This window comes from Parasteatoda tepidariorum, chromosome 6 (assembly GCF_043381705.1).
Source record: "Parasteatoda tepidariorum isolate YZ-2023 chromosome 6, CAS_Ptep_4.0, whole genome shotgun sequence".
NCBI classification, from domain to species: domain Eukaryota; kingdom Metazoa; phylum Arthropoda; class Arachnida; order Araneae; family Theridiidae; genus Parasteatoda; species Parasteatoda tepidariorum.
The window spans coordinates 40,255,678-40,281,156 of record NC_092209.1 but is presented as its reverse complement, the minus strand read 5'-3'; the positions used below and the strand labels follow the sequence as shown (position 1 = coordinate 40,281,156).

At 28.1% G+C, this 25,479-nt stretch overlaps 1 protein-coding gene across 7 annotated transcripts in view; it reads right to left on the bottom strand.

The window, feature by feature from the left end:
- The window catches only part of LOC107448205 (MYND-type zinc finger-containing chromatin reader ZMYND8), a 53,409-nt gene that overhangs the window by 9,888 nt on the left and 18,042 nt on the right, over positions 1 to 25,479 (bottom strand). For 6 of the 7 annotated variants that reach the window (XM_016063318.3, XM_016063319.3, XM_043054450.2 and 3 more), the window contains exons 9-23: positions 24,170 to 24,424; positions 21,988 to 22,080; positions 19,861 to 19,948; positions 18,107 to 18,240; positions 17,432 to 17,491; positions 14,928 to 14,983; positions 13,553 to 13,772; positions 11,574 to 11,643; positions 8,935 to 10,635; positions 7,325 to 7,401; positions 5,467 to 5,605; positions 2,746 to 2,870; positions 2,484 to 2,642; positions 1,518 to 1,664; positions 971 to 1,055 (exon numbers count right to left, since the gene is read on the bottom strand). In XM_016063318.3, the coding sequence (XP_015918804.1) occupies positions 971 to 1,055; positions 1,518 to 1,664; positions 2,484 to 2,642; positions 2,746 to 2,870; positions 5,467 to 5,605; positions 7,325 to 7,401; positions 8,935 to 10,635; positions 11,574 to 11,643; positions 13,553 to 13,772; positions 14,928 to 14,983; positions 17,432 to 17,491; positions 18,107 to 18,240; positions 19,861 to 19,948; positions 21,988 to 22,080; positions 24,170 to 24,424 (3,409 nt within the window). The remainder of the gene's footprint in view (positions 1 to 970; positions 1,056 to 1,517; positions 1,665 to 2,483; positions 2,643 to 2,745; positions 2,871 to 5,466; positions 5,606 to 7,324; positions 7,402 to 8,934; positions 10,636 to 11,573; positions 11,644 to 13,552; positions 13,773 to 14,927; positions 14,984 to 17,431; positions 17,492 to 18,106; positions 18,241 to 19,860; positions 19,949 to 21,987; positions 22,081 to 24,169; positions 24,425 to 25,479) is intronic. The other variant, XM_016063320.3, reaches the window with a different exon arrangement.

Sequence of the window (25,479 nt, the reverse complement as noted above, 5' to 3'; positions counted from 1 at the left end):
TTTGTACGATAATTTCAGTTTTCTTGTTCACAAAAATTTGTCAGAATCTGAGATTAAACTAAAAGCGCAAAATTTGGTGAAAATTTACTCATCCGATTTAGAGGAAAACTTTGTAGATGAATTTTTACTATTTTCAAATTTGTATGAACATAAATCTGCATGAACATAAATCTGCACAAGAAATGTTGAAGGCTCAAATTAAAGATAAACTTGTGAATACTTTTCCTAACGTTCACATTGCATTAAGAATATATTTGTCGATTCTTGGATCAAATGCAGAAGGAGAAAGATCTTTCTCCAGATTAAAATTTTCTTCGTATGGAAACGTATTACGCCATTTTAGATGTATTAATTTCAGAAATGACTAAATGGCGTAAAGCTTACAGTGATTTGTACGATAATTTCGGTTTTCTTGTTCAAAAAAATTTGTCAGAATCTGAGATTAAACTAAAAGCTATTTGCTAAAAAATTATTTGCTTTCAACAATGAATCAAGATCGTTTGTCATCGCTCGCACTTATGTCTATTGAATCCGACATTTTGAGTAGTTTGGAATTCGACAGCATAATACAAGATTTCGTTGAATCCAAAAATCGCAAAAAAGTAATATATTAGATCATAAGATTCTGCAAAATAATTTATTACCGTAAAATATTATATTTTTATTTGTATCTTCATAATTTTGGGCAAAATACACTTGTTTTTAAAGCTAAATTATTTTTGTCAACAAATTTTTTTCTCTCAAGTTTTTTGTAGGCCCTAGGCACGTGCCTATAGGTTAATCCGGCCCTGATTACATGCAATCATTCATCAACAGCAATCATTGATTACATTCTTTTTCTTTTTTTATATATTAATTTGTAAACCCTTATGTGGTTCTTACATCAATCTTTTAATATTTCAGGATTCTAAAAAGCATTAAATTAAAGGTCATGATTACAGAACGTAATGTTTAAAAAAAAGGAAGTTACCCATTGATACTTGCTTCTCTTCTGCTTTAGAGACTTCATGTGTTGTTGAATCACTAGATTTCATAGTGGGTTGAGCTACAATATACTTTAAAATATTTTTAAATTATTATACTTAATAATAATAAAAAAAGTATTTAATAATCAATAAAATAATTTATTTACTTTTAGACATCCTAACTTCTCTGGCTTTTGGGATGGAGGTCTTAAAAACCAGAAATCTCCAATTCTTCAAATTGGTTGCAAAATTCATAATATATATAAATTGCCACACTTTGTATCTTAAGAGAAAGCAGCAAACAGATACACTATACTTTTATTTTATCTTGAATAGATATTTAAGTGCTTAAGGGTAGCTCATTAATTTTACTTGGTTTCATATGCTTTATTAATTTATTTTCTTAACCATTCAACAGCTTGAGCTACTTTGACTAACACAGTATTTCAGGAATGCTTTTCGCAAAGCAATTAGTAATTAATGTATCAGATAAGTTAACAGTTTAAGTTCATAAATATTTATTTTACGATTCATATAGTTATGTTTAATTACCTGAACATTAGTACTTGGCACACTTGTAGTAGTTGTACTAGATAAGACCGAAACATTTGAATTCGCTGGCACAATTTGAAGTTGAGATGATTTGGAATCACTTTTCGAAACCATATTGACAACATAAACTTTTTTATTATCCTTTGGCTATAGAGAATTAAAAAGATAAATATATTCCAAGATGATAATTTTTTTCCCTCAAGTACATTTTATAATAACAGTATACAGAATATTTGTACAAATACTTTTTTTTACAGTATAAAAAAGGTAGAAAATGTCACAAAATGTTTGATTTCGAATTTTCTTTCCAGCTTTAAAAAAAAACATTGAATTCAACTTCTGCCCATAGATCTTTTAAAATAATAAAATGTTTTATCTGAGTGCAATTATTTATTAAAAGTATTGCAGGGTTGGAAGAACATACAAAGCTTATTCCAGAAGTGTAACTGCTAGTATCCGACTAAAAGCCTGTGCATTAGAAAGGCTTTCTGATTTTTTTTTTGTTGTAATTTTTATTCTATTTTTCCTTCTTTTTAATTTCGTGTTTGTCAATTCATTTTTTTTGGAAAGTGCTTAAAATAAATATAAGATTGATAACTTTTGTATAATGTATGGAGGCTAGCAACATTACCTATACCACGCTCCCACAGATACCCGTTTATAGAGTTGGTCACATTCACACTACATAGAACAACACACAGAGAGAAACATCCATACCCTAAGCAGGATTTGAACCCGCAACTGTTCTCTTCACAGTCAGGCACGCTGACTGCCTGGCCTCCTAGCTGGCAGACATTACAATAAATGATATTTTGAAATTGGTTTATTTGATTTAAAAAAAAAGTTAATAAAATTTAATGTAAAAAACGAGATTATAAAAACAGTGTGCTGAAACTACAGATATTTCTTTAAAAATAATTATTTATCATATTGGCTGCAATTATATTTGCAATAAATCAATCTCACCTCACTTCCTGAATCACCAATCACAGTAGAGCTTGGCTTATGTTTCACTCGAGTACATACTTTTTTATGTACAAGAAAATCACGTTTTTGGCAATTAACTGAGCAATAATTAGTGTTCCAGCAGCACTGATATCTTGCTTCATTTAAACAAAATGCACACTAAAAGAAATATTTAAACTGTTCAATATCTTTAGCATTAATTCAAAATGCATTAAGTAAAAAAATAATTAATAGATCTTAGGTAAAAAAAAAGTAACAATACCCATTGATTTCTCTTTACTTCATTAACAGCCTTTTGTTTGAAATGATCAAATTTCCGGCTTAATGTTTCAACAGCTTGTTTTTTTTCAGCTTCAAGGCTGGCCCGCATCTCCATGATTATAAGATCTAAATGAATGGAAAACTAAAGTTCAATTCATAATTGACTATAGACATTTTTTATCCATTTTTTTAAAAAATATTTATTTAAATATTAATAGCTTAAATATTGATTTTTTAAAAACAACAGGTTCAGGAAAGATATTAATTGGAAAACTGCACACATGAATAGGACACATCATGTGATAAATTGAAAACAAGAGTCTTATGTTAAGTAAATACAAAATTAGCGGCCCAAAATATAACATAATAGGCAAAAGTGAAAATTTTAAGCTATACCAGATATAATTTGTATGCATATTTTAGATTTCATATTAAGGATGCAAAACAATAAATGAAAACAATACATCTAGAAGAGCGCCATAGAAAAAAATTAGGTTTTAGGCTCCGGGATTAGTTTGTTTGGCAGAAAAAGAATAACTATTCCTTAAAGTAATAAAAATAATATCAATTTTTCCTAAAAACTAAAATTGTAACATCCTCTGTGGAAAAAATAATATTGCTTTTTATTTTTTATTTTATATAAATTACCTAGATCTTAAATTGTCTTGGTTAAAAAAAGTTTAAATGAAAAAACAAAATTTTTTCACACCTACAATAATTTATTGCTACATGTTCGAACTTTAAAGTTATATCGGGTTGTTTTTATGAATTTTTACTGGAATAGTTTTTATGAGCTTTTACTGGATAACACAACACTTAATTCATAAGTCTACTGTCGACAGCTGGACAAACTGAATGATGCTCTTCAACAGAAAAGGCCAGAATTAATCAACAGAAAAGGTATAGTGTTCCACCAAGATATTGCGAGACCTCATACAAGTTCTGTCACTCGCCAAAAGCTTTCACAGCTTGAATGGCATACACTACTACACCCACCATATTCTCCAGATTGGCTCCTTCGGATTATTATTTGTTCAAGTCACTATAAAATTTTTCGGACCGTAAGACCTTTACTTCTAATGAAGAGGTCAAAAATCACCTGGATCAGTTTTTTGCCAGCAAAGACCAAAAATTTTATGAGCGTGGAATCATGCTACTACCAGAAAGATGGCAAAAGGTGTTGGACCAGAATGGCCAATAAATGATTTAATAAAATATTTATTCATTATACGAAAATTGTCTTTCATTTCCCCCAAAAAAACGAAATTACTTTCCGAACAACCCAATAGTTTTATTGTCTTTTCCAAAGTTTATTGAAATTATTTAAAAGAAAAATTATAAAATTTCTCATGCCATTTCTGCAGTTTTTCCCAATTAATTTTTGGTTGGAAAGCAGTATACTGCACATTTACCAAACTGTGGTAACTTATAGGTCTCTCATATAATGACATGATAATATTAAAAAAACAAACTAGCTGCCGCTTCGGATCAGCCATTGTTAAACAGCATTTTGTAAAAGTACAGTATAGTGATGCATGGCTTTTAACTTTGCTGGCAGTAGATGAAAAAGTTTTTCTTATGGTAGCAACATACACTACCCTACAGTAATTGAAGAGACACTTTCTGTTTTAGAATTTTTTTTAAATTTCTCAGGAAATACTTAGAGCATTATTTTATAACTTTAGAGGTTTAGGTGAAATGATTTCTCATAACTAGCAATACTAATTCCCATTATTATCGAAGCTTTGAAAGGTTTGGGGGATTGGCAATAAATAAATAATTAAATAAATTGTTTTTGAATATCGTATGAAAGAAAAATAAACAAAAAACTTGTATCAATTACTTTGGTAACTACATACAATAATAGTATAAAATTTTCTAAGCCTAGCTTAAATATTTTTTATAAAAAACAAATTTTTTTATTTGGCGTTTCTTTGTTATAAGTTTAGCAAAATTAAACAAAATTTTTTGAACAATTTAGAAGTTCAAAAAAAAGTATTATTTTAAAATTTGAGAACAATTCATTAATAATTGCTCAAGATATGAGTATTTAAAATAGTTCCTTCGTATTGTGCATGTGTGGAAAATATTTTTGAATTTTCAAGATATTCATATCAGACTTCACACAAGTTGTCACCTATGGCATTGCAACAATATAACCTTTGAATAATTTATTTAAAAAAGTTTTTTCATTCACTTTCTGGAATTAAATCTAAGAAAAAATACTAAGGTAAGAAATTTTTTGCCTTTAAATCATTAAATGGATATTTCAGCATATTTTTACTATTTTATTTGCAGCTTAATGTAATTTTATTCCCCATTTTTAGTTAAGATATATGACTGTTGAAATAATCCGATGATAGATTTAAAAAGGTTTTAGCTATAAACAATTTGAATTTGGTTGTTAAGTACACATTGAGAAATAACAGCATATAAATATCACAAATATACACTGAATTTGCATTTTAAGTCCTAGGTATCGTGCAAGGAAAATGGGTACCCTAATCTGATTATTAATTACAATCAGTTTTCATTTATCTAAATTGAGTTCTTCCTATATATATATAAAAAAAAGCGTTTTTTCAAAATTCTATGACACCTTTTTATTGACAATTTTGAGAGACTGTTTTTACTGCCACGGAAGAAAAAAAGAAGAAATCAAACAATGATTGAAATAAATGGAGCAATACAAAATTGCATAAAATTTAACCAATTTACTTACTCATATTATGCCTTAATTCCAATTTTTCTTGAGTTAACTTCCAGTGTTGTAACTTGAAGGCAGTTAAGAGTGTTTTTAATTTCTTTTTTAATCTTATTATTTCCATATCTTTTTCATCAAGGGGACCTTTCTCTGGACTCTAAAATACACATACAAACAAGTCAGCAGTGAAAGAATAAAATAGTTTTATTTTAATGTAAAAACTAAAAATAAAAAACCTGCTTGCGACCAGTAGTTTTTTTTTTTTTTTTTAAATCAAAGTTTTCTACCAAAATAATTCTTGACAATAAAAGAAATTAGAAAAAAATAAAAGGATTACATTTTTCAATAATCATTAGTCAGAGAAAATAGCACATCCTACTACTTATAACGAATGAAAGACAGGAAAATAGTAAATAAATATATACTAGTCGCTTGCGGTAAACAGCTGGTTTGCTTCGCACTAATAACAATAAGATATTTAAATTAAAATACACAAATATTTTGAATACATTTTTATCTACTTATTTGTTTTGTTACATTTTTTGTTTTGATATTTTTTTCTGCTTCCTTATTTAATCTTTCCTGTATTTGGTGCAGATGTTTGCTCAGTCGCTCGGAGAGGTTTTAATGGTCTCTCCTATACGTTTGTTTATGGAAAAAATTCCTTGCCTCCCAAAAGTGGTTGTAAATAGGGGTGGTTGCTACACGGATTTGCTTTTTTCTGGTGGTTTCACTGTATTACCTTTTTATTTGTGTCAGATTTACTTGTATTTTACACATAATTTGGTTTTGCTATTTTGTTTATTTGAATAATAGAATTCATAATTATATTAGAATTGACATCAATTTTATTTGTATTTAAATAGGTTTTGGCTCAAAATATCTTTCATTGTAGAGAGTATTTGAATAACAGAAACTAACTGGTCAAAAAATTTTTTAAGTGCTACAATTTTGTAGCTGTAAAAATTACAAGTCAATAATCCAAATTACAAATCTCACTGGTCTGTGATAAAACACTGAAATATTTGACTGTTTCTTTGAGTAAATTGGTTTGAGAAACACTGCTATAAAGAACATATGGTCCAAATTTGAGACTTCTATCTTGGTAAAAATGTATTTTTTAGAATAACTGTCAATGAGGCTAATTACTCAATAATTACAAATATCAGATAAAACTTGATTAATTTTTCTATTCAAGTCATAAAGAACACATGGTTCAAATTTGAGACTTCCTACTTGATAAATGTGTTACTTAGTATTAATGTCAATTTTGGACCATTTACTCGGATAATTACAAAATAAAGATGTGTATACTTGAAATGAAACTTTTTTAGTTTTCCTTTATATCTGATACGATCTAAATCACAGTCTTTAGTTTCAGACACGGTCTGAATTTGAGACTTTTATCTTGGTAAAAGCTTTACTGTCAACTAGGCTAATATTATATGGCATTACTGAAAATTAGGCTAATTATCCTAATGATTACAAAATATCGAAATGAAACTTTAAATTTTTCTATTATCTCATAAAGAACCTACGGCCTAAAATTCAGATTTCTAAGTTAATGGGATGTGGGAGATGTAGTGATGATTGAGTTAGAGCTTTGCCTTTTATAGATAAAATATATATACATTTAAAAGAATTTATAAACTTAATAAAATAGTTGTGTGCAATAAATCATTGTTTTAAATAGTTGCGTGATTTTTAATGAAATCCTTCTACTCTTTGGCATAAATAAATATATATGATGGTTTAATGATTACATACAACTTAACTTCAATGGGGAACAATTAAAAATGTCAATTTTACTTTTTTTGAGAACTAGCACTGTAGAACTCCTTGTAGGAAAAGTAAATAGTACAAAAGTGAAACTTACATTTTCTTGATTGAATCCATCAGATATCATACTTTGTTCAACACTAATTCGAGGTTCATTAACAGACGAAGTTTCAGCTGAAAATATTTTAAATAAATATAAAAATAGTTGAAATAATTAATTTAAGATAATTTTTTAATGCATATTACAATTAGTTTTTAAAACTATAGTTTCATTAATTATTAAATTTTTGAAATAGTTAACACGAAATTGATGATGACAATGAACCTAGAATTAATTCAACACTAATTCTAGGTTCATTAACAAACAAAGTTTCAGTTGGCATAGCTAACAGAAAACTTCAGCAAAATTACTTAGAACAGAGGTTCCTAACCATTTTAGTTGAGTGGATCACCAATTTTGTAAAAGAAAACCTTGAAGCCCACTAACTACTAAGTACACAAATGAAAATTATAATGACTAACAGACACTTATTATATGATAATTGAAGATCTATAAATTATTAATATTGAAAGAAAAGAGAAAAAAGAACACATTAAAAAATCATAAAAGAAAAAATTAAACTTAAATTCTAACTTCTGATATTGAATTAATATTGCCAAAGAGGAATATATCAATATGACAGTGCAGGGTGCGTAGCCAAATTATTCAACAAAAAATAAGCACCTTTTAAGCACTTTTCAAGCACTCAAAAAATATTTGTAAGCACCTTAAAAAATATCATAATGAGGCAGGATTGTAAAGTTTTTGACAATCGACAGTTTTAACCGTTATGTAAAAAAAAAAAAAAACCTTTTGGCATTGTTTTTAACAATTATCAAAAATCATAAAATTTTGAAGCATGTAAAACGAATGGCATTTTCATACAATACGGACTGACTATACGCCGAAATAGACTGGGGTTGAATTAAACATGAAAACGTTGAATAGAATAGAATGAACTGTGTCTTTTTGCATAATTCAAAGTGAAAATCAACACAGCAAAGGAAAAATCTCATTTTAAAAGAGGGAAAATTAAGTACTTTTTAAAAACGCCCAATGAAAAGAGCACCTTTAAGGGCTTTTAAAAAACGAAAATAAACACCTTTAAGCACTTTTTAAAAGCGCTACGCACCCTACAGTGTGAAGAGGCCTAAAAAATGAGTCTAATTCTATTTGTTAGCATAATTTAATCAAATAAAAATAAATGAAACATTCAAAGCTTCTTTTAAGGCATAAATAATTAGGAGAGAAGTTAAAATTTTATTTTAAATATCTTATTGCTATTTATAACCTGATGATTGTATAAACCTAAAACATGTTACATATAATGTATTTACATAAAATTTCTAGCAAAAATACTTTTTTAAAAAATCTCGCAATTTTTATTTATATCTGTTGGAACAGCAGAAGAATTTATTTTTAATTTATACTCAAGGAGTAGAATATCAGTATTTAATTATTTTAAATGTTCATATCATTATTTTTCAAGCCACAAAATAATTATCATAAAAATGAATTAGAATAACATTGAAAAATACTTTATATTTCCAAAATTAAACAATGAATGTTACTGAAAGATATTCATAAATACAAAAAGAATATTACTGAAGAATGTTAACACTAATGCATACATAAAATTTTATGAAATAGCTAAAAATAATACAAACCTAAAGAATTATCTACAGAGTTTTTTCTATGATCTAATCTAGACTCAAGATCATCAGCAGGAGATTCATGCATCTCTTGACTTTCTGGAACACTATTTGACTTAGAAGCAGAAATAGATCTATTCTTAAAATTATTAAATGTTCTACGAGCACCTCTAAGAGGAACACCTGTGTTACGATCGACAACAAGACCATCATCACTACTTTCTTCACCAGAGCTAGATGTTGATATTCGTGATCTTTTATTGTTACGGCGATGTGTCGCAAGGTCTCTTAATCGAGGAAATATCTTTTCTCTAGAAAGGGAAACTTCATTTGCATTAAATTTCAAAAAACGAACTACAGAAGGTTTTTCTACTAATTTAGTTGTTTGAAGTATACTTAAGTTTTCATTTTTTCCTGACATCTTGTCAGCATCAGTAACTTTGTTGCCATCTTCATTTTCTGATTCTGTTTCAGTACCATCATCAAGACAAATTAGAGGAGGTGTAGGTGGTTTAACAGGAGGGCAAATAATTACTTCATCATCTTCCACATCATCATTCTTGTTTTCATCTAAATTCTCCTCAGAGCTTTCTATTCCTTTCTGCGTATCAGCATCAGATACCTGCTGTAAACCCAGTGTTATATTACTTGCAACACCACTGTCTTGAATTTCTAAAGATCCATTCAATTGTTTTCCTGTAGGAGATTTTTCTGTTGACTTTGTTTCAATATTTTTATTAGTGTCTGGAGATAATTTTTTAGGAGTAATAGAATGCACCGGAATGTCAGATTTTTCGCTACTTTCAACTATTTCACTGTCTCTTTCATTTGATTCACGAATTTCAGCATCCTCATCTTGTTTTTCAACATTTTTAGACACTTTATCGGATTCCTCTTCAATTTCTTCAATGTCAGTTTCAGAAGATTCTGAACTTGATTCATTTTCACTTTCTGATTCGGTATCATCTCCTTCCTCATCAGTGACTGTATCAATTACTTCTTTATCTTCATGCCCATCAGACTCGTTTTCCTCTATAACTTCTTTACCTTCTTCATCTATGACTGAATCACTATCAGAATCCTCTTCATCTGTTTCCATATCAGATTCATCCTCTTCATCATCCGCAGCAGCTCGAGATCTTGCTTTTTTGATTGTTTCAAGAAGATGCAACTTAAATGTATCATTCTTTTTTGACATATCCAAAAAACTTTCTTTCTCTTTTGTAGTAGTTTCTTCCTCTATTGCAGGAATATCTGGTAAATCAATTTTTGGTAAACTTTTAGCTTTCATTAAATTGGCTAAAATACTTGTAGTTCCTTCAGAAGATACATTAGTTTCTTTAACAGATTCAGACTTATCTGGCTCATCTTCTTTATTGCTGCTTTCTTTCTCTTCCTCTGTATCTAATGAAACATATCCTTTAATACGCTCCAGTGCCATTTCAAGCTTATCACGGGGTACGTTTGACGTAGGCTTAGACTTAGGTGGATCATCCAGAAAAAGATCCTTTTCTTTATCATCTTTAGATTTTCCACTAGTAGTTTCTTGAGTTTTATTTTCAGTCTTGTCTTTAGAAGAATCTAAAATTTCTTTTTCATCTTCACAAGATAGCATTCGGGCGATTCGCGTTTCAGCTGTTGAAAACATTGAATTTGAAGAAGCTTCTTCACAATGATCAACATCCATCTTTGAATCTAAGCTCATTCTTCTTTCACCTGAAAAATGATATAAGTAAATTAAATGCATTTCAATTAATAAAATAGTTCAGAAAAGCTACTATAAATATTAGAATCTATATTTTTTAAGACTTTAAGCTGCTTCCCTCCCTTTTTTTAAAGTTTTCTACTACTGACTTTGTCAATATCAAATGTGAAGTACACGTGTACAACTAAGAGAAATACTGATCATAAACTTTTAAGCTGACTCAATTTCTTTTGCAAAATTTTGTATAATTAACTATAATAAATACTGTAAATGCAGGTAAAGTTAGGGAAAAGTGATTTTTTAAACTAACATTTTGTAACCGTTTTTATTCTCATTATTACTTTGTAATACATACTGAAAAATTAATCCTAGTATTAGCAAACAATTATTAATTATGATATTGCTTTTAAAAAGTGTGTTAAGTAAAAATTTTGTTTGAAGCATTTAAAGAAATATTTTGTTATACTATTTAATTTGTGAAAGATATTGATTAAAAATTCTTAAGGCAATTTACATGCAAACACTAAGTACAGTTTTTGTTTTCTCGTATGATTATAAACTCAGAACTGCCAATTTTCTAAACTAGCTATCAGTTATCAAAAGTTCAAGAATTATAATATTAATAAAATTCAAATCAGGGCAATTTTAAGATTTTTTTTACAACTTAATTCTATATAAGTATAAATCTAATATTAATAAAATTTTATATGAATTTACTATTTAAAAAACAACAACATTGAAATGTTACTTTTTTCACTAAGGCGCACAGGGAAAATATTACAATAATTAAAGATAATAAAAAGGTAATGGTTTTTGACAATCCTATAAAAGGAAAAGATTTAATATTTATTAAAAAATTGTGTAAAAAAACTGCTTGACTCAGAATCGTATTCTAAATAGTTATAAAAGTTTTCAGGTATGATTATTCGAAAGATAAACAATTTACTACCTGTAGGAGAAGGACAAAATGCTTTGCTATTGGCAGCTGAAGCATCGAAAGGTATTTCTTCCTTATCTACCTGCAAGTAAAATATCAAATTATAGTTCAAGTGAGAGAAAATTTAAATCAGTTTAAAATTACAACATAAAATTGCTGTTCGTTCAACAGACCAAACAAAATTTTTTTCTTTCTTCAAACAATCTATATCTGAAGTACGGGTTAACGTAAACGATTAATCCAGTTTTAAAATTCTGTTTATTTAAAAGTATATAACAAAGATAGGTTATGGATGGATAGATACAAACACTTATCAAGTTTGGTACATACTACGGATATATAATGTGAGCACTTTTAGTCACCAGACACACTTCTCAATGATAATCCAATTCTGTCTATATGTTCAATAGCATGTTTCTATCAAAATTTGTTACAGCAGTGTGGCATACAGCATTGGTAAAGTATTTGAAAGAAATCAGTCAAACAGTTTCTGAGTTCTAAAATTTTAAAAAAGCTGTATGTTTAAAGTTTGATTTTGCAAGAACTATTAGATAGATTTAAAATTTTGTATTTTGCTATTTAAAATTACTATTTCAAAATGATGTAAGAACTTGTATACGTGATTCAAAATGTTTAGATTATTATTAAATAAAACAAAAAAATAATTAATAATTTTTTAGCTCGGAATTATCTTTGAAAAACGGATTTCATAATTGTGTGCAAAATGTTCATTAATAAAGTTCTCAAAATGTAGAAAAATATGCAAAAAGTAAAATTAACATTAAAGGATTCAAACTATTGACAGCTCTCTTGACCAAATCAATGAGATTATTTTTTTCCAAATTGTTGTTTCTTCCCATATTTTGGAGGTCAAGAATCCGAATTGGTTAGAAAAAGGTAAGTTTATTCCAAGTAAGTACATTATGTGCTTGATTTTCAGAGTTATAATATCGTCTGCTGTAATTATTTTGTATATTTAAGGTTAGGCCATTGAACTATTAAGATTAATTCTTAGCACACCATTAGATCAAACTGTATTCAGGTTGTTCACTTTTTTTTTGCCAACAACATTGCAAAAAGGCCTCACTGTTGCTATGATGGATATTGATAGACACATGTTATTGAACGTATGGATAGAGCTGGTTAACCATTGGGATGTGTGCCAGGTGACCGAACTAAGCAGCACACATTTCATATCAATATCCCTATTTTAAATTGCAACTAAAGAACTAAATAAATGCATTAGTTATATAACTAATCTAACCACATAAAATTTGTTGAAATTGTTGAGTAAATTTTTATATTATTTATCTGAAATAGTTTTTGCTTTCGATTATTGATGAGATATTACATTGAATTTTAATTACTTGTGAGACGTTGATAATTGATGCCATGCAACAACCTTTATTACTGCTGAATTTATCAACATTGGGTACAAATAAGAAATTTTCAATTTTTTCGTTATTTTACAGTTTTAACAATATATTTCAATTGGTAAATATTAAACGAATAGTATATCACAAATGAGTAATACTTAGTAAAGATAAAATGTTAACTCCTAGTTAAAAGCAATAAATAATTAGTAAAGATTATTATGTTCAACCTCAATCTTCATAATTTATATTGAGGTAAGCTATAAATGGATCATAGTTATGTACAGAGTGACACATGATGTTTTAAGGAAGGTTTACATGTGCTGACACACAACACTGATATCTAACGAACTGTCACTGCGGACTCTTATCACATATTAAGAGTCATTTATAGATTATACAAATATAATTTTAAGAAACATAACCCACAACCAAATTTCATTGTAATTATAGTTGACAATTAAGAGTAATTCTTTGAACTTAAACTGAAAATAAAGAGTCAAAATCATAAAATATAATAAATGAGATTATATTAATAGAACAAGAACTAATATACTCATTAAAACATATATTATATTTTGATAATATAGCAAAATGATTTAACAATATGTTTCTCACCTTATCAATATCAACACCATGGTACATTAGTTTCTTATTCATAGGATCAAACACTGTGCGGGATGAAGCATAGTCAAATTTACCAAATTTTTGGATAAGTAATTGGACATGCACATTTAACTCATCTAAAGCAGCATCATAATTTACTTTCTTCTTAGGTTTACTTGTAGTGGGTGTTTCCTTTGAAAGGTGGTAGCACTGAGTTATAGGAACCCAAGCTCTAAAAATATTTTTTAAAGATATTAGGTTATTTCAAATAACTTTTGCATCAAGTAAATAAAAAAAGTATAAAACAAGTTCACTTTATATTTTGGAAAACACTTGATTGCATGTCCCACACTATTTCTATCATTTACAGATCTGCCAACTTCAGAAAATAAAAAAGCTTGATACTATTGGTGACTCTGATATAGCGAAATAGGCAAAAATTAATAGATAAGAATTTACACATTCTTTAAAATAAATTTGACAAATTTTTTACTCCTAAAAATTTATGACTCAGACTGAGATGATGATACAGCAATTTTTAAAAACTTTATATAATTAAGTTTTTTTAATTTATTTCTCAGTCAACAAATTCTTCGAAGTTTGCTTTGACAAGAAAGTAGTACAGAATTAAGTTTTAAATTTTCGTTATATGGCTTAATATTTTATCACTGATCACGCCATTGTAAGGAATGGTTAATATCACCAGCAATAACTTTACCAACAACTGTAGGCATTACTTTTTTTGCCTTTAACTTTACATTATTATTTATCAATCCCATCAAAGAATGAAAACATTCTAAAGCTAGCTATTTTAACATGAAATAGACATTTTAACATGAATGCCTTATAAAGTTTAGTAAACATTTTAATTCAAAAAAAGTTTTAAAAAGGAATCAACGATGAACTAAACACACTCGAACACCAGTATAACTTATTTGAGAGAAAGAGTTTCTGGGCAGCGCTCAAAGTGCACCTGGGACATAAAATTCATATAGTTCAGAAAAAAGCCTGAGAAAATACTTTGCTGTCCTGAGATCCTAAGAGTGGACACAAGAGCCTGAGAGTTGGCAGGTCTGCATTTACATTAAAATTAGACTATAGTTAATAGTGTGTTATAAAAATGTCAATTAAACAGCATTTCACGTATAGAAACAAAATAGCAAAAAAATTCTGAACACAGATAATAATATAAGTAGAAATTTTTTTTAAAAACGCACTTGGTGTCATATTATCTAAATTTCAGACTTGGTAGAATTTTAAACAATATTAAACAGCAAATATAAATAGCACCAAATAAGCAATAAAGAGTCAATATAATTCTATGTAGCTGTTTTTCAGCACCATTTTTTAAACACAACAATTCTAGAACTTATTTGTAATTGCTTACCTATCATGAGCACCAAAGAAACGAGCATCAACATTGCCATCTAGAATACGAACAACCTGAAATGAAAATGCTATGATTTGTTAACAAGATTTTGAACATTTTGAAAATAACATTGAAACGATAGGGTAAGTAATACCAGGCGCTATACTTTATTGCATTATTATTAAAATAATGTAGCAACTGGCTTTCAATGCTTCATGTGTTAAGAAATAATATTTTAAAAACATAAGTTTAGTTGAAGGAAAACTCAAAGTAAATAGTACAAAACCAGTGGTTGGAGGTAGCACACTATGGGTAATAAAACTACTTTAGTTGCTACTTTTGGCGTAGCTTGTAGAGCAGTTACTACTTTTTGCATAGTTTGTAGTCTATACTTCATTACACCCTAAGTAGGCACTGGAGAGAAGGGCAGGAAGACCGGATTACAGCCATTGTCATGGAAACTGGGTTATTCTTTAAGTCGGTTGGGGAATGAGGTCGCAAAAAAAGGAGAGAAAGTGGCCTGTTTTGGAGTTTAAAAAAAAAAACGAAATGCCGATTTTTTTCCCCCATCCAAAACCAAGAATCTTACTAAAATTTTGAACAGAATACAGAACAGAACAAGATTTCTTTAGAGCATTTCTAATAATTATTATTTTAAGATACTAATTGTAAGCTGATTTCCTATTATGGTTTCTAAAAAGCAGATTTTCTTATTATGATTTTTAAAAAAACAGATTTTCTTATTATGATTTTTTAACTAAGCGAAACTAATTTTAAACAAAAAAAAAAATTATATTTAAAAATATTCTTTTTTGTAAATCTAAGTAAAAAAAAGAAATGCATAGATGAGCATAAATACTTTGTTTCAGATATTTATTTTCATATGGAACTTATTTTGTTAGATTAATGTACATTAATTTATCCCACATTGGTGTTTTGTGGGGGAAGGAAAAGTCAACATAGGCAGGAAATTAACAATTAATGCAAAAAAATAGGTAATAACTAATAAAAAACAAAACAAAAGAACAATTATGCGAAGAAAAAAGACAATTAAGCGAGAATGGAAAGAGCTGGCTGACCAGTGTTAAAACATAGCCAACGCGCCAATTCTTTGAACTTGAAAACTAATTCAGTGCCAAACTAAACACCTCCTTCTTCTTTGTACATACGCTTTACTGAGAAGGTATTTATAAGTTAAATACATTTAAACATGAAAAACTTCTAATTCATGTTTCAAGATAAAAACTTTTCTTATTATACAACATTTATTTATGTTTGTACATGCATTTAAACTGCAATTAATTCCAAAATAGTGAAGAACTACTTTTCAAAGGCTCAGTATTACATTTCCTAGCTTTCCCTGCAGTTCCAACTTAAGGTGAAACGAAGTATAGCACACTATTTTTTTAAAAAAGTATTGCGAGATACAAAACAAGCAAGGCTCAAATGCAATTAATTTTTCGAATTCGATTGGTACAAATCTTTGTGAGTCTGATATCTCAGTTTAACATTCCCATGGCACCAGATTCTCTGTAACCTTAATAAAAAAAAATAAAAAAATAATCCGCATACTTCATGAAGACAGCAGTTGCTTAATAGACATTTAATCAGTATTTATGATACTGGCACAAGATATTGACATCAGATTATGAGAATTCAATATTTATATTTTTAAAGAAGTTTTCCGTTTAAATATTGGTGATTTTCAAATAAATAATTAAGAACTAATGATAGACTAAGAGTGAATAAATGCATTTTTACTAGTTTTAACGAAAAATAACCTATAGCTGCGGGAGAATTTTTTAAATCTATAAGACATTTCAACATTAAATTTTTTTAAACTGTTTTAGGTATTTATTTTTATCATGTTAATCACTACTGTACAAACACATTTTAAACGTGGGTAACTACATAATTTCAATCCCCACTTTACATTTTTCTAATCTATAATTTTACAGCATTCATTCTAACTGTTAGCCTGCTTTGCGGCTTAATTTTAAGCCAAATGAATCTAGTGTTACTTGATAAAAAAACTTCATAGGTTTCAAAAATATGCAGATGGAAATTAAAGTAGATTTCCATCTGCATATTTTGAAGGCAAGTTTTTTTTAAACAAGTAATATCGTAGTGCTTCAGTTTCTTGAGATTATTTGAGTTATCTTGTTTTATTAATCAACTGTATGTTGCCAAATGCACTTGACTCTTTCTAATAAAAGTCACTCAGTGACAGTTATTTCTGTCTTTTATCTTAACAGATATTTGAAATTAAATGACTAAGCAAAATATTATATCATTAAATAAGAAATTTCTGAGAAATCTCAATTTTTAAAAAAAATTAAATTAAAACTTTCTTTTACATGGCTTTTTAATTGTTAGTTCACACTCCTTATAGGTGTTTGAAATAAATTCTGCATTTGAAATTGTAATAAAGCCACACTGACCTTTAATAGTTCACAACATAGATATTAACACTGCAAATAAATTATGAACATTACAAAGAGATAGAGATGGGTGGAAATTACCTTTGCAGGCCAATAAGGGAAACCTTTCAGTTTTGCCCAAACAAGAGGATGAGGCTTTCTCTGAAATTATAAAATAATAACAATAATTAATAAAATTGTTGACAGAACAAAATATCTAGGTAGGATTAATAAAATACATAATTCTTTTACACATAAAAGATCGACTTTACACACAGAAAAAAACCCTGCTAGGGTGAAAAATATTTTTTCTTAGGCATTAATGCAAAATTTATTTGTTATTATGTAAGTTTAACTAATAAGAACTTAGAAATATTAAAAATATAAGATGAAGTTTGCTAAGACAAATGTCAGCAAACAACTATTTATTATGGTTTTTATCTTGGGCATTAATACAAAATTATACTTAACATAATACTTTTACACATAAAAAAAAATTGCTAGGCTGAAAAATATTTTTTCTTAGGCATTAATGCAAGATTTATTTGTTATTATATAAGTTTAACGAACGTGGTATATAAGTTTAACGAACATGGTATATAAGTTTAAAGAACGTGGAAACATTAAAAATATAAGAAGATGAAGTTTGCATCAGCAAACAACTATTTATTATGGTTTTTATCCTAGGCATCAATGCAAAATGTATTTGTTATTAAATAAGTTTAACTTATAAGAACTTGGAAATATTAAAAATATAAGAAGATAAAGTCTGCTTACACAAACATCAGCAAACCAGTATTTGTTGCGGATAACACTGTGCATAAAACAATCTGGACACACTTCAATCTCTTGCATATCTGTTTCACACGCTTTTACCAAGGCTTTTGCATTGCCGCTTAAAGGGTGTTGGTCTAAAAATAAAATGAATAAACTATCACCACAAATAATCACATGGGATAATATATGTGAGTGAGATCTTAAAATTTTTGTAAAACTATAGTAGAGAAATACCATAGCATAAGAAAGAGAATACCGTAAAACAAAAATATATCACAGTGACAATACAATAATAATAAAAAAAAATATATATAATAAATCTAAGTTAAGTAAAAGATGCGGATGAGAAAGAATTATATTTCAACAAATTTGATGTTTAATTCAGCACTGTATTTAATGAATTTCACATTAATTAACATTCTAATTTATGTGGAGAAACTTAGCTCAACTTTAACTTGCTATTTTGCTTATAAACACTCAGCTGACATCATGGTTCACATGCGTGGGTATCTGTGATCTTCCTCTTCTTGAAGTGCAAGTACCCAATTCATAATACTAAATTTTTATGAGTTTGAAGCAAAGAGTTTTTTTTTTTATTTTTTAAACCAGTTTAAGTACAATAGCTCTTTAAAATGCAATTTATCTTTGAATAGCTTTCCAAGAATAAGCTTATTCTTTTTTTATTTACCATTCCATTAAACAACAATTTAACTATACAATAAATACAATTGCATTACCAACAGAAATGAGAAAAATTGCTTAGGACACTCAAAAGCAATTAAAAAATACAATTCTTAAACAAAGTAAATAAATTTAAATTGACTAACTAAATAGTAAAATATAAAACAAATTTCTGAAATATACAGGGATGAGATTGGTCAAAAGGTAAAAAAGCAGAATTTTAAACATACACATATTCTCATCCAGTTTCGCTGATGTTGTAATGTCTATGTATACCAACAATCGTCGATAGAAAAACTGTCACCTTTATAGTAACTAATTCAAGAAAAAAAACTTACTTCTTACACGAATCGCAATAAAGGATTTTGAAAATTACGGGAATACAAATAGCGATCATGGATTTTAAAATCGCGTGAATCTGAATCACGATATTGAATTTTGAAATCAAATGAATATGAAACTCGATATTGGATTTCAAAAATGTAAAAATACAAATCATGATGCGTAATTTTCAGATAGCGCGAATACAAATCACGATGCATCATTTCTAAATCGCGTGAATATAAATAGCTACATAGATTTTAAAAACGAGTAAATACAGATCTCGATATTGGATTTTTAAATCTCATAAATAAGAATTGCAATGTATGTTTTTGAAATCGCGTGAATAAGAATCATAACGCTCAACTTTTAAATCAGGTTAATACGAAAATCGATGTTTGATATTAAAATACGAGCTATCTAGTGGACTGGTAAAAATGCAAAAAATCTTATTGTCCACGCGTAAAAGCGGAGAAAATTGCTAAAATAAGTCAAAATGCAAAAAGGGTTGGCAGCTACGTAATGTGAATTTTCTGTTTATCTTTGAAAATCAGAAATAATTATTTTATTCCAACGGCTAAATTTTCATAAAAAAACGGAATATTTATTAAAAGAATTTTTAAAAAAAAAAAAACGAAAATTTTAGAGATTCTGAGTTTTTGATAAAAAGGCTGAAATTCCAGAGAGAAAAGCGAAAAAAGCGGAAATCCACTGAAAAGCGGAAAAATCTCATTCCTGAATATATTACTTACTTCCATTGAAAACGCAAGAGTTGTGTAATATCCATTTAACATCTGCCAAAAATGCTTCTGTGCATCCATACAGCTTTTGTTTGATATTCTAAAATAATGCAGAAGAAAAATTATTAGCTTAAATGCAAAATGTTTTATAAATTGAAATGATAAAATGATCATCATATTCAAATTTTAATAATATTTACGCATAGATACGTTTTGCAAAAATGAAGGGCCAAAAACATCCTAATTAATCATGTATGATATATAACTATAAAGCATAACATATTGCCTAGCTCTTAAATTTATTTTATTTCATATATTTAATCATTCCTAGACTCTCTTTAAATAAATAAACTCAATTTTATGAAAAACAAATATTTCTATTCTCAATAAATGTAATAACTTTTTATTTTAATGCAATTGTATAACTAATTATTATTCAATGTCACAACAACTGATTATCAAAATCTATTTATAACCTTTCTTTCTTCTACCACATTAAACATTAGTGAAACATTGTTAGATTTTCTTTAACTTCCAACAAAATATTTGGCCTTAAATCTTTAGCAACATTATTTACATATTAACATAAAATATTGTGAGGTTGGTTGTATTGGCTTTTTTTAATCTTTCAGCAGTGTGCTTTTCCATAATGCGCCTATAAATGGATCTCTCTTATAATATAAAGTGTTAGTGAAATACCACTTTTAATTTTGCTGAAGATTTAAGGAAGGCCAATTAGTTAGTTTTCCCATTAAAGGAAATTGAAGTAAACCTAATAACGCATATGTTAATGTTTGATACGGTAGAAGAAAGAAAGGTTAAAAATAGATTTTCATAAACAGTTTTCATGAAATTGAAAAATAATGAGTTACATACTAGCATTGAAATAAAAGTTTTGTTACATTTATTGAGAACAGGAATATTTGCATTGCACCATACAAGGGTGATTGTGAGCCCAAGTCAAAATTCCAGAAAATTTCTTGAATAAAAAAAAAAGAAGTTTAAACTGAAAAATTAGAAAAAAATTTAAACAAGGTTTTTTTTCCTCCTTTTTCTCAATATTTCTTAGTTTACTTAAAATATTTTTAAAATTTTACACATAGCTATACCATTTGCACTTACCTATGATGACCTGGAGAAGTAATTAAAATTTACAAATATGTCTTTCTTTCTTGAGTTTATGATTATAATAACTATTTACTGATAAAAAATGAATATTAATCAAGACTATAAGCTCATAAAGTATATCTCTGGCTCTCCCTTACAAACAAATAAAATAAACTGTGTTTTTAAGTTCCACCTTTGAAAATTTGATTTCCGGAAACTTCTGTAATCAATGATTTTTTGAAACGCCTGGACCTTCGATCTCCGGAAACTTCCAGATGACTGTTAGCGAAAAGTCCGGAAATCCAGATTTTTTCGGGAGCACTATCAGCCCTGACCACCTATCCATTATATTAGAGTTTGAATATTTTTAATACAATATTAAAAATGAATTACAAGTTTTAAAAGAAATATATACAAACTAACTGCACTATTCAGTCTCCTTGTACTGTATAAAAATATCATGCATTAAATTCTTAATTCTCTAGATTATTTACGAGTTTTAGTTTGGTATTTCACTGTTAATGGAAAAACTTCCCCCAATATTTTGATGGTGTACACTTTAACAAATATAAGTTTGTTATATCAAAAATGTTACAAGTTGATTGATCTTATTTTAAAAATATTTTGTAATAATGTTATTCAATAAAAATTCTTTATTTGATTCTGTCAAATAAATATTTGTTTTTTGCATAAACATTTTAACTGTTATTTACAATATAGCACATTTGTGTTTTTTTTCTTCAGCTATAGACATATAGCAGAATATGTAAATTACAAAAGTAATTATAATTAAATTCCTTGATGCATATTTGATTTGTTTCAGATCGATAGAATTCCCTGTTTTGCAACTATTCAGAGATTGTAATTAAAAATAAAGTTAAATTTTTTTTTTGTGTGGAAATTTTGGATTTTATTTTTTAGTAGACAGCTGCTTTGGAAGAAATCTGAAAATCTAAATTGTATTAAATGACTGTTGAATGTAAATTAAAAAATAAAATGTATAAAAACAATCTTAAGCCCATTATAACAAACCTTTTCAAGCAAACTAAAATCCATTGGATGAATAACATAATGCAGATACATCGGATAATGCTCAAGAGAAACAGGCTGTTGGAAAGGCGGCATCTAAGAAAAAAATAAAATAATAATAACAAATTTGTTTCACTGAACACATAAGAAAGGATTTAAACAAATAGGAGTGTAGATAAACGTTACAATTATACATGACATTAGCAAAGCTCCATATAACTGTGGAAACATAAAAGCTGTATTATTCTATAAATATAAATTAGAGTTGTTACTCTATAAATGTCTTATACGATCAGTGCTTATATACGCATGTGAGAGCTGGACAATGACCCGTGGAGATGAAAATATGATAGCTAGATTTGAAAGAAAAATACTGTGAAGCATTTTTGGTTCAATAAGTAAAAACGGTACCTGGTTTAGAAGATCAAACACGGAACTTAACAAAGCATATAAAGAACCTGATGTCATTAAATTTATCAAAATTCAAAGGATTAAATGGGCAGGTCACATTATAAGAATGGGGGATAGCAGGACAACCAAAAAAGTTTTCTGTGCCAGGCCAACAGGTACAAGAAAAAGAGGACGACCAAACCTAAGATTTTTAGACTACCTTGAAAAGGACCTACAAATTTTAAAGATAATAAACTGGAGAACCTTGGCTAAGGGAAGAATGTCTTGGCATAGGCTTGTTGAGAAGGCCAAGGCCCATCTTGGGCTGTCGTGCCAATGAGAAGAATAATAATAGCTATATTTAATCAGACATTTTAAGTTGCCAGAACTAAAAACGATGCAATTAAATTAAAACATCCTATGTTGCATTAGTTTAATTCTGCTAGAACAAAAATGAACTTTTAAAAGCTAATATATAGTATAATATAAAGCTATAATATAGCTAACCAGCAAAGCTATAGCTAATATAAAGCTATAGTAGCTACTCAATATTTTTTGTATGATTCATAAATTAAATTATATTTGAATGATAGAAACTCAAACTTAACAATCAAATCCTTCTCAATCTTAATAATAATAACAGGATTGAGAATTACATGAAGACAGGAATATGAACAAACGAAAGCAAATTTGTTTATGCTTCTTTGATGTGGCTTCCATGTTGCTAACCAGTCCGAAATTTATTTAAAAACATTCACTATAAAAAAAAATAATTTATACAAACAGCAAAAAACAGACTATATGTTTGTTTAAATTAGAAGCGTTAACACAGCCAGCCACCACCAACCTTCTCCATTAACGGGAAATACCCGATCACAGAAGGCGGCAGATAGTAGCACATTGCAGTAGAGCGTAAAGGAAGACAGACTGAACCAAAAAAGCATCACAATTATTAGGAAACCAAGTGATTTATCTGATGCATTTCTAAAACAGCTGATTATGTAAATTGTTCACCTGCTGCCTTGCAAAAGTATACCATGAATGGCGAAATGGCTTTATCCAAAATCAGCAACAAGCCAAATGTGGTGCACCACAGGTCATAGATGAAAGAGAACGATGATAAAAGAGATGTATTCAGGTTGATAGATGCACAACCATACAGCATTTGACCTTTCAGATGAATTATAGGGATACCATCATTGTCACCTCGACAATGGTTTAGCGGACATTGCAGGGTATGGGTCACTATTGTTCAACAGTGACAAAGACTGGAATTTGTATGATAAATAAGATAATATTGCAATACATATAAGAGAATATCGCAAAAATTTAGAAATATATGTGAGAAGCTATTAAAGATTAACCATACTTAATAATTTTAGAAAAATATTAAGTATATATTTATTCAGTCATTCAGCAAAATTAGTTTAGGTGAACCTTTAATTTATAAAAATTTCACAAAAGATTATACAGTGAAACCTCACCTGCGGAGATAATTTTCAGGGGCAGATATCTTACATGAAACACAATTTTGTGAGGTATACTATAATTAATTTTCAATTATATATCTACTTATATCTATTCCCTGTAAGAAGTATAAATGGTGCTGTGTATATAATTTTTTTTTTTACCGCTTTCTTTTTACATTTAAATAGTTAAGTAATTCTTTATTTGTAATTATGTATTTATTTAACTTTCACATTCAAGAGTTTAAAACAATTTACTGATGTTTCACTGTTGAACATAAATTAGTAATGAATAGTTTCAATAAATTTTAAATTACAAAACTACTTACTGCTCTATGTTTCATCTTATTTAAACAAAATCTCAACAGGGCACCTAGTTTGTCAACAGATATTTCTGATAACACTGATGAACGTGTATCCACATTTTCAGCAGTGAGAATTCGCCTACATTCTAAACAGACCCAGTCTGATGGCTCAGATATTTCCCCAGCGCACTTCAGATGGTAAGCTCTGGGGCAAGCAATGCAGGTAAGAACAATATTTTCACGATGGCATGCCCAACAATAGGCATCATTCTGTCTGCCCTGTGTAAACAAATCAAGAATATATGCATACTCAAATATATATTGTGAATTAATCATTTTTCAGTTGAGACTTAAGTAATTCGTAAGATATTTTTTGATTAAAAAGAAAACTAAATAAAACACTATAAAAAAATTACTACTCTGTAGGCTTTTTCAAAATATTCTTATTTATTAAACATTTACAAAATTTAATCTTATATAAAAATACAATTCAGTTTACTTTTAATTAATTGAGTTTTTCAATAATGTCGAATGTAGTGGAACATTATTTTAAAGAGGTAATTAGTAACTAACTGCCCTCTTTTGTGACAGTTTTAAGATTTTTAATTAGTTAAATGTATTAAAATAAACTGAGTTAAATTAAACCAAGTAATTTTTTAAAATTGAAAAAAAAAATAATAATAATAGCGTACATGATTTGATTTATTAGAGAACTTTCACCAAATTAGTTGGTTAATTTAATGGTTAATTAATTAATTGGTTAATTTAATAAACCAATTTCTCATTCTTTATAGAATTATTTAAGAGTTTTAAAAATTTTGAATGTTAAATCAGGGAAAATAGGTTTAAAAAAAATGTTTAATTTGTGGACAGTACCCAAGTTTATAACTCTAACTTTGAGTTTTTAATCAGATCTTATTTTAAATTATAAGAGGTGACAATCAAGTGTGTTTGTGTTTTTAGATAATTAAGATTCAAATTAAAACTAAAAATTTTTGAAGGAAAACTGAAGTATAAAAACGTGCAACAAGTTAACAGCTAACATTGTATACATAAACAATATCAGGGGTCTGTCTAGGTTTTTCTGACAGGTACCTATTTTGTGAAAATTTAGACATAATTTGTGAAAAATTAAAAATTATATTTAAAAATCAACACAAAAATAGGGTAAAAATATGGATTTATCGTTCCTTAAGGGATACAAAAATAAAATTTTAAGAAAAAGTATTTCGCTACCGTTTTTCCTAAAATTGAATTTGTGAAGGTACCGCTAAACGGTAGTAAATTCGGCCTGGAAAGACCCCTGAATACATACATGAAAAAATATATTATTG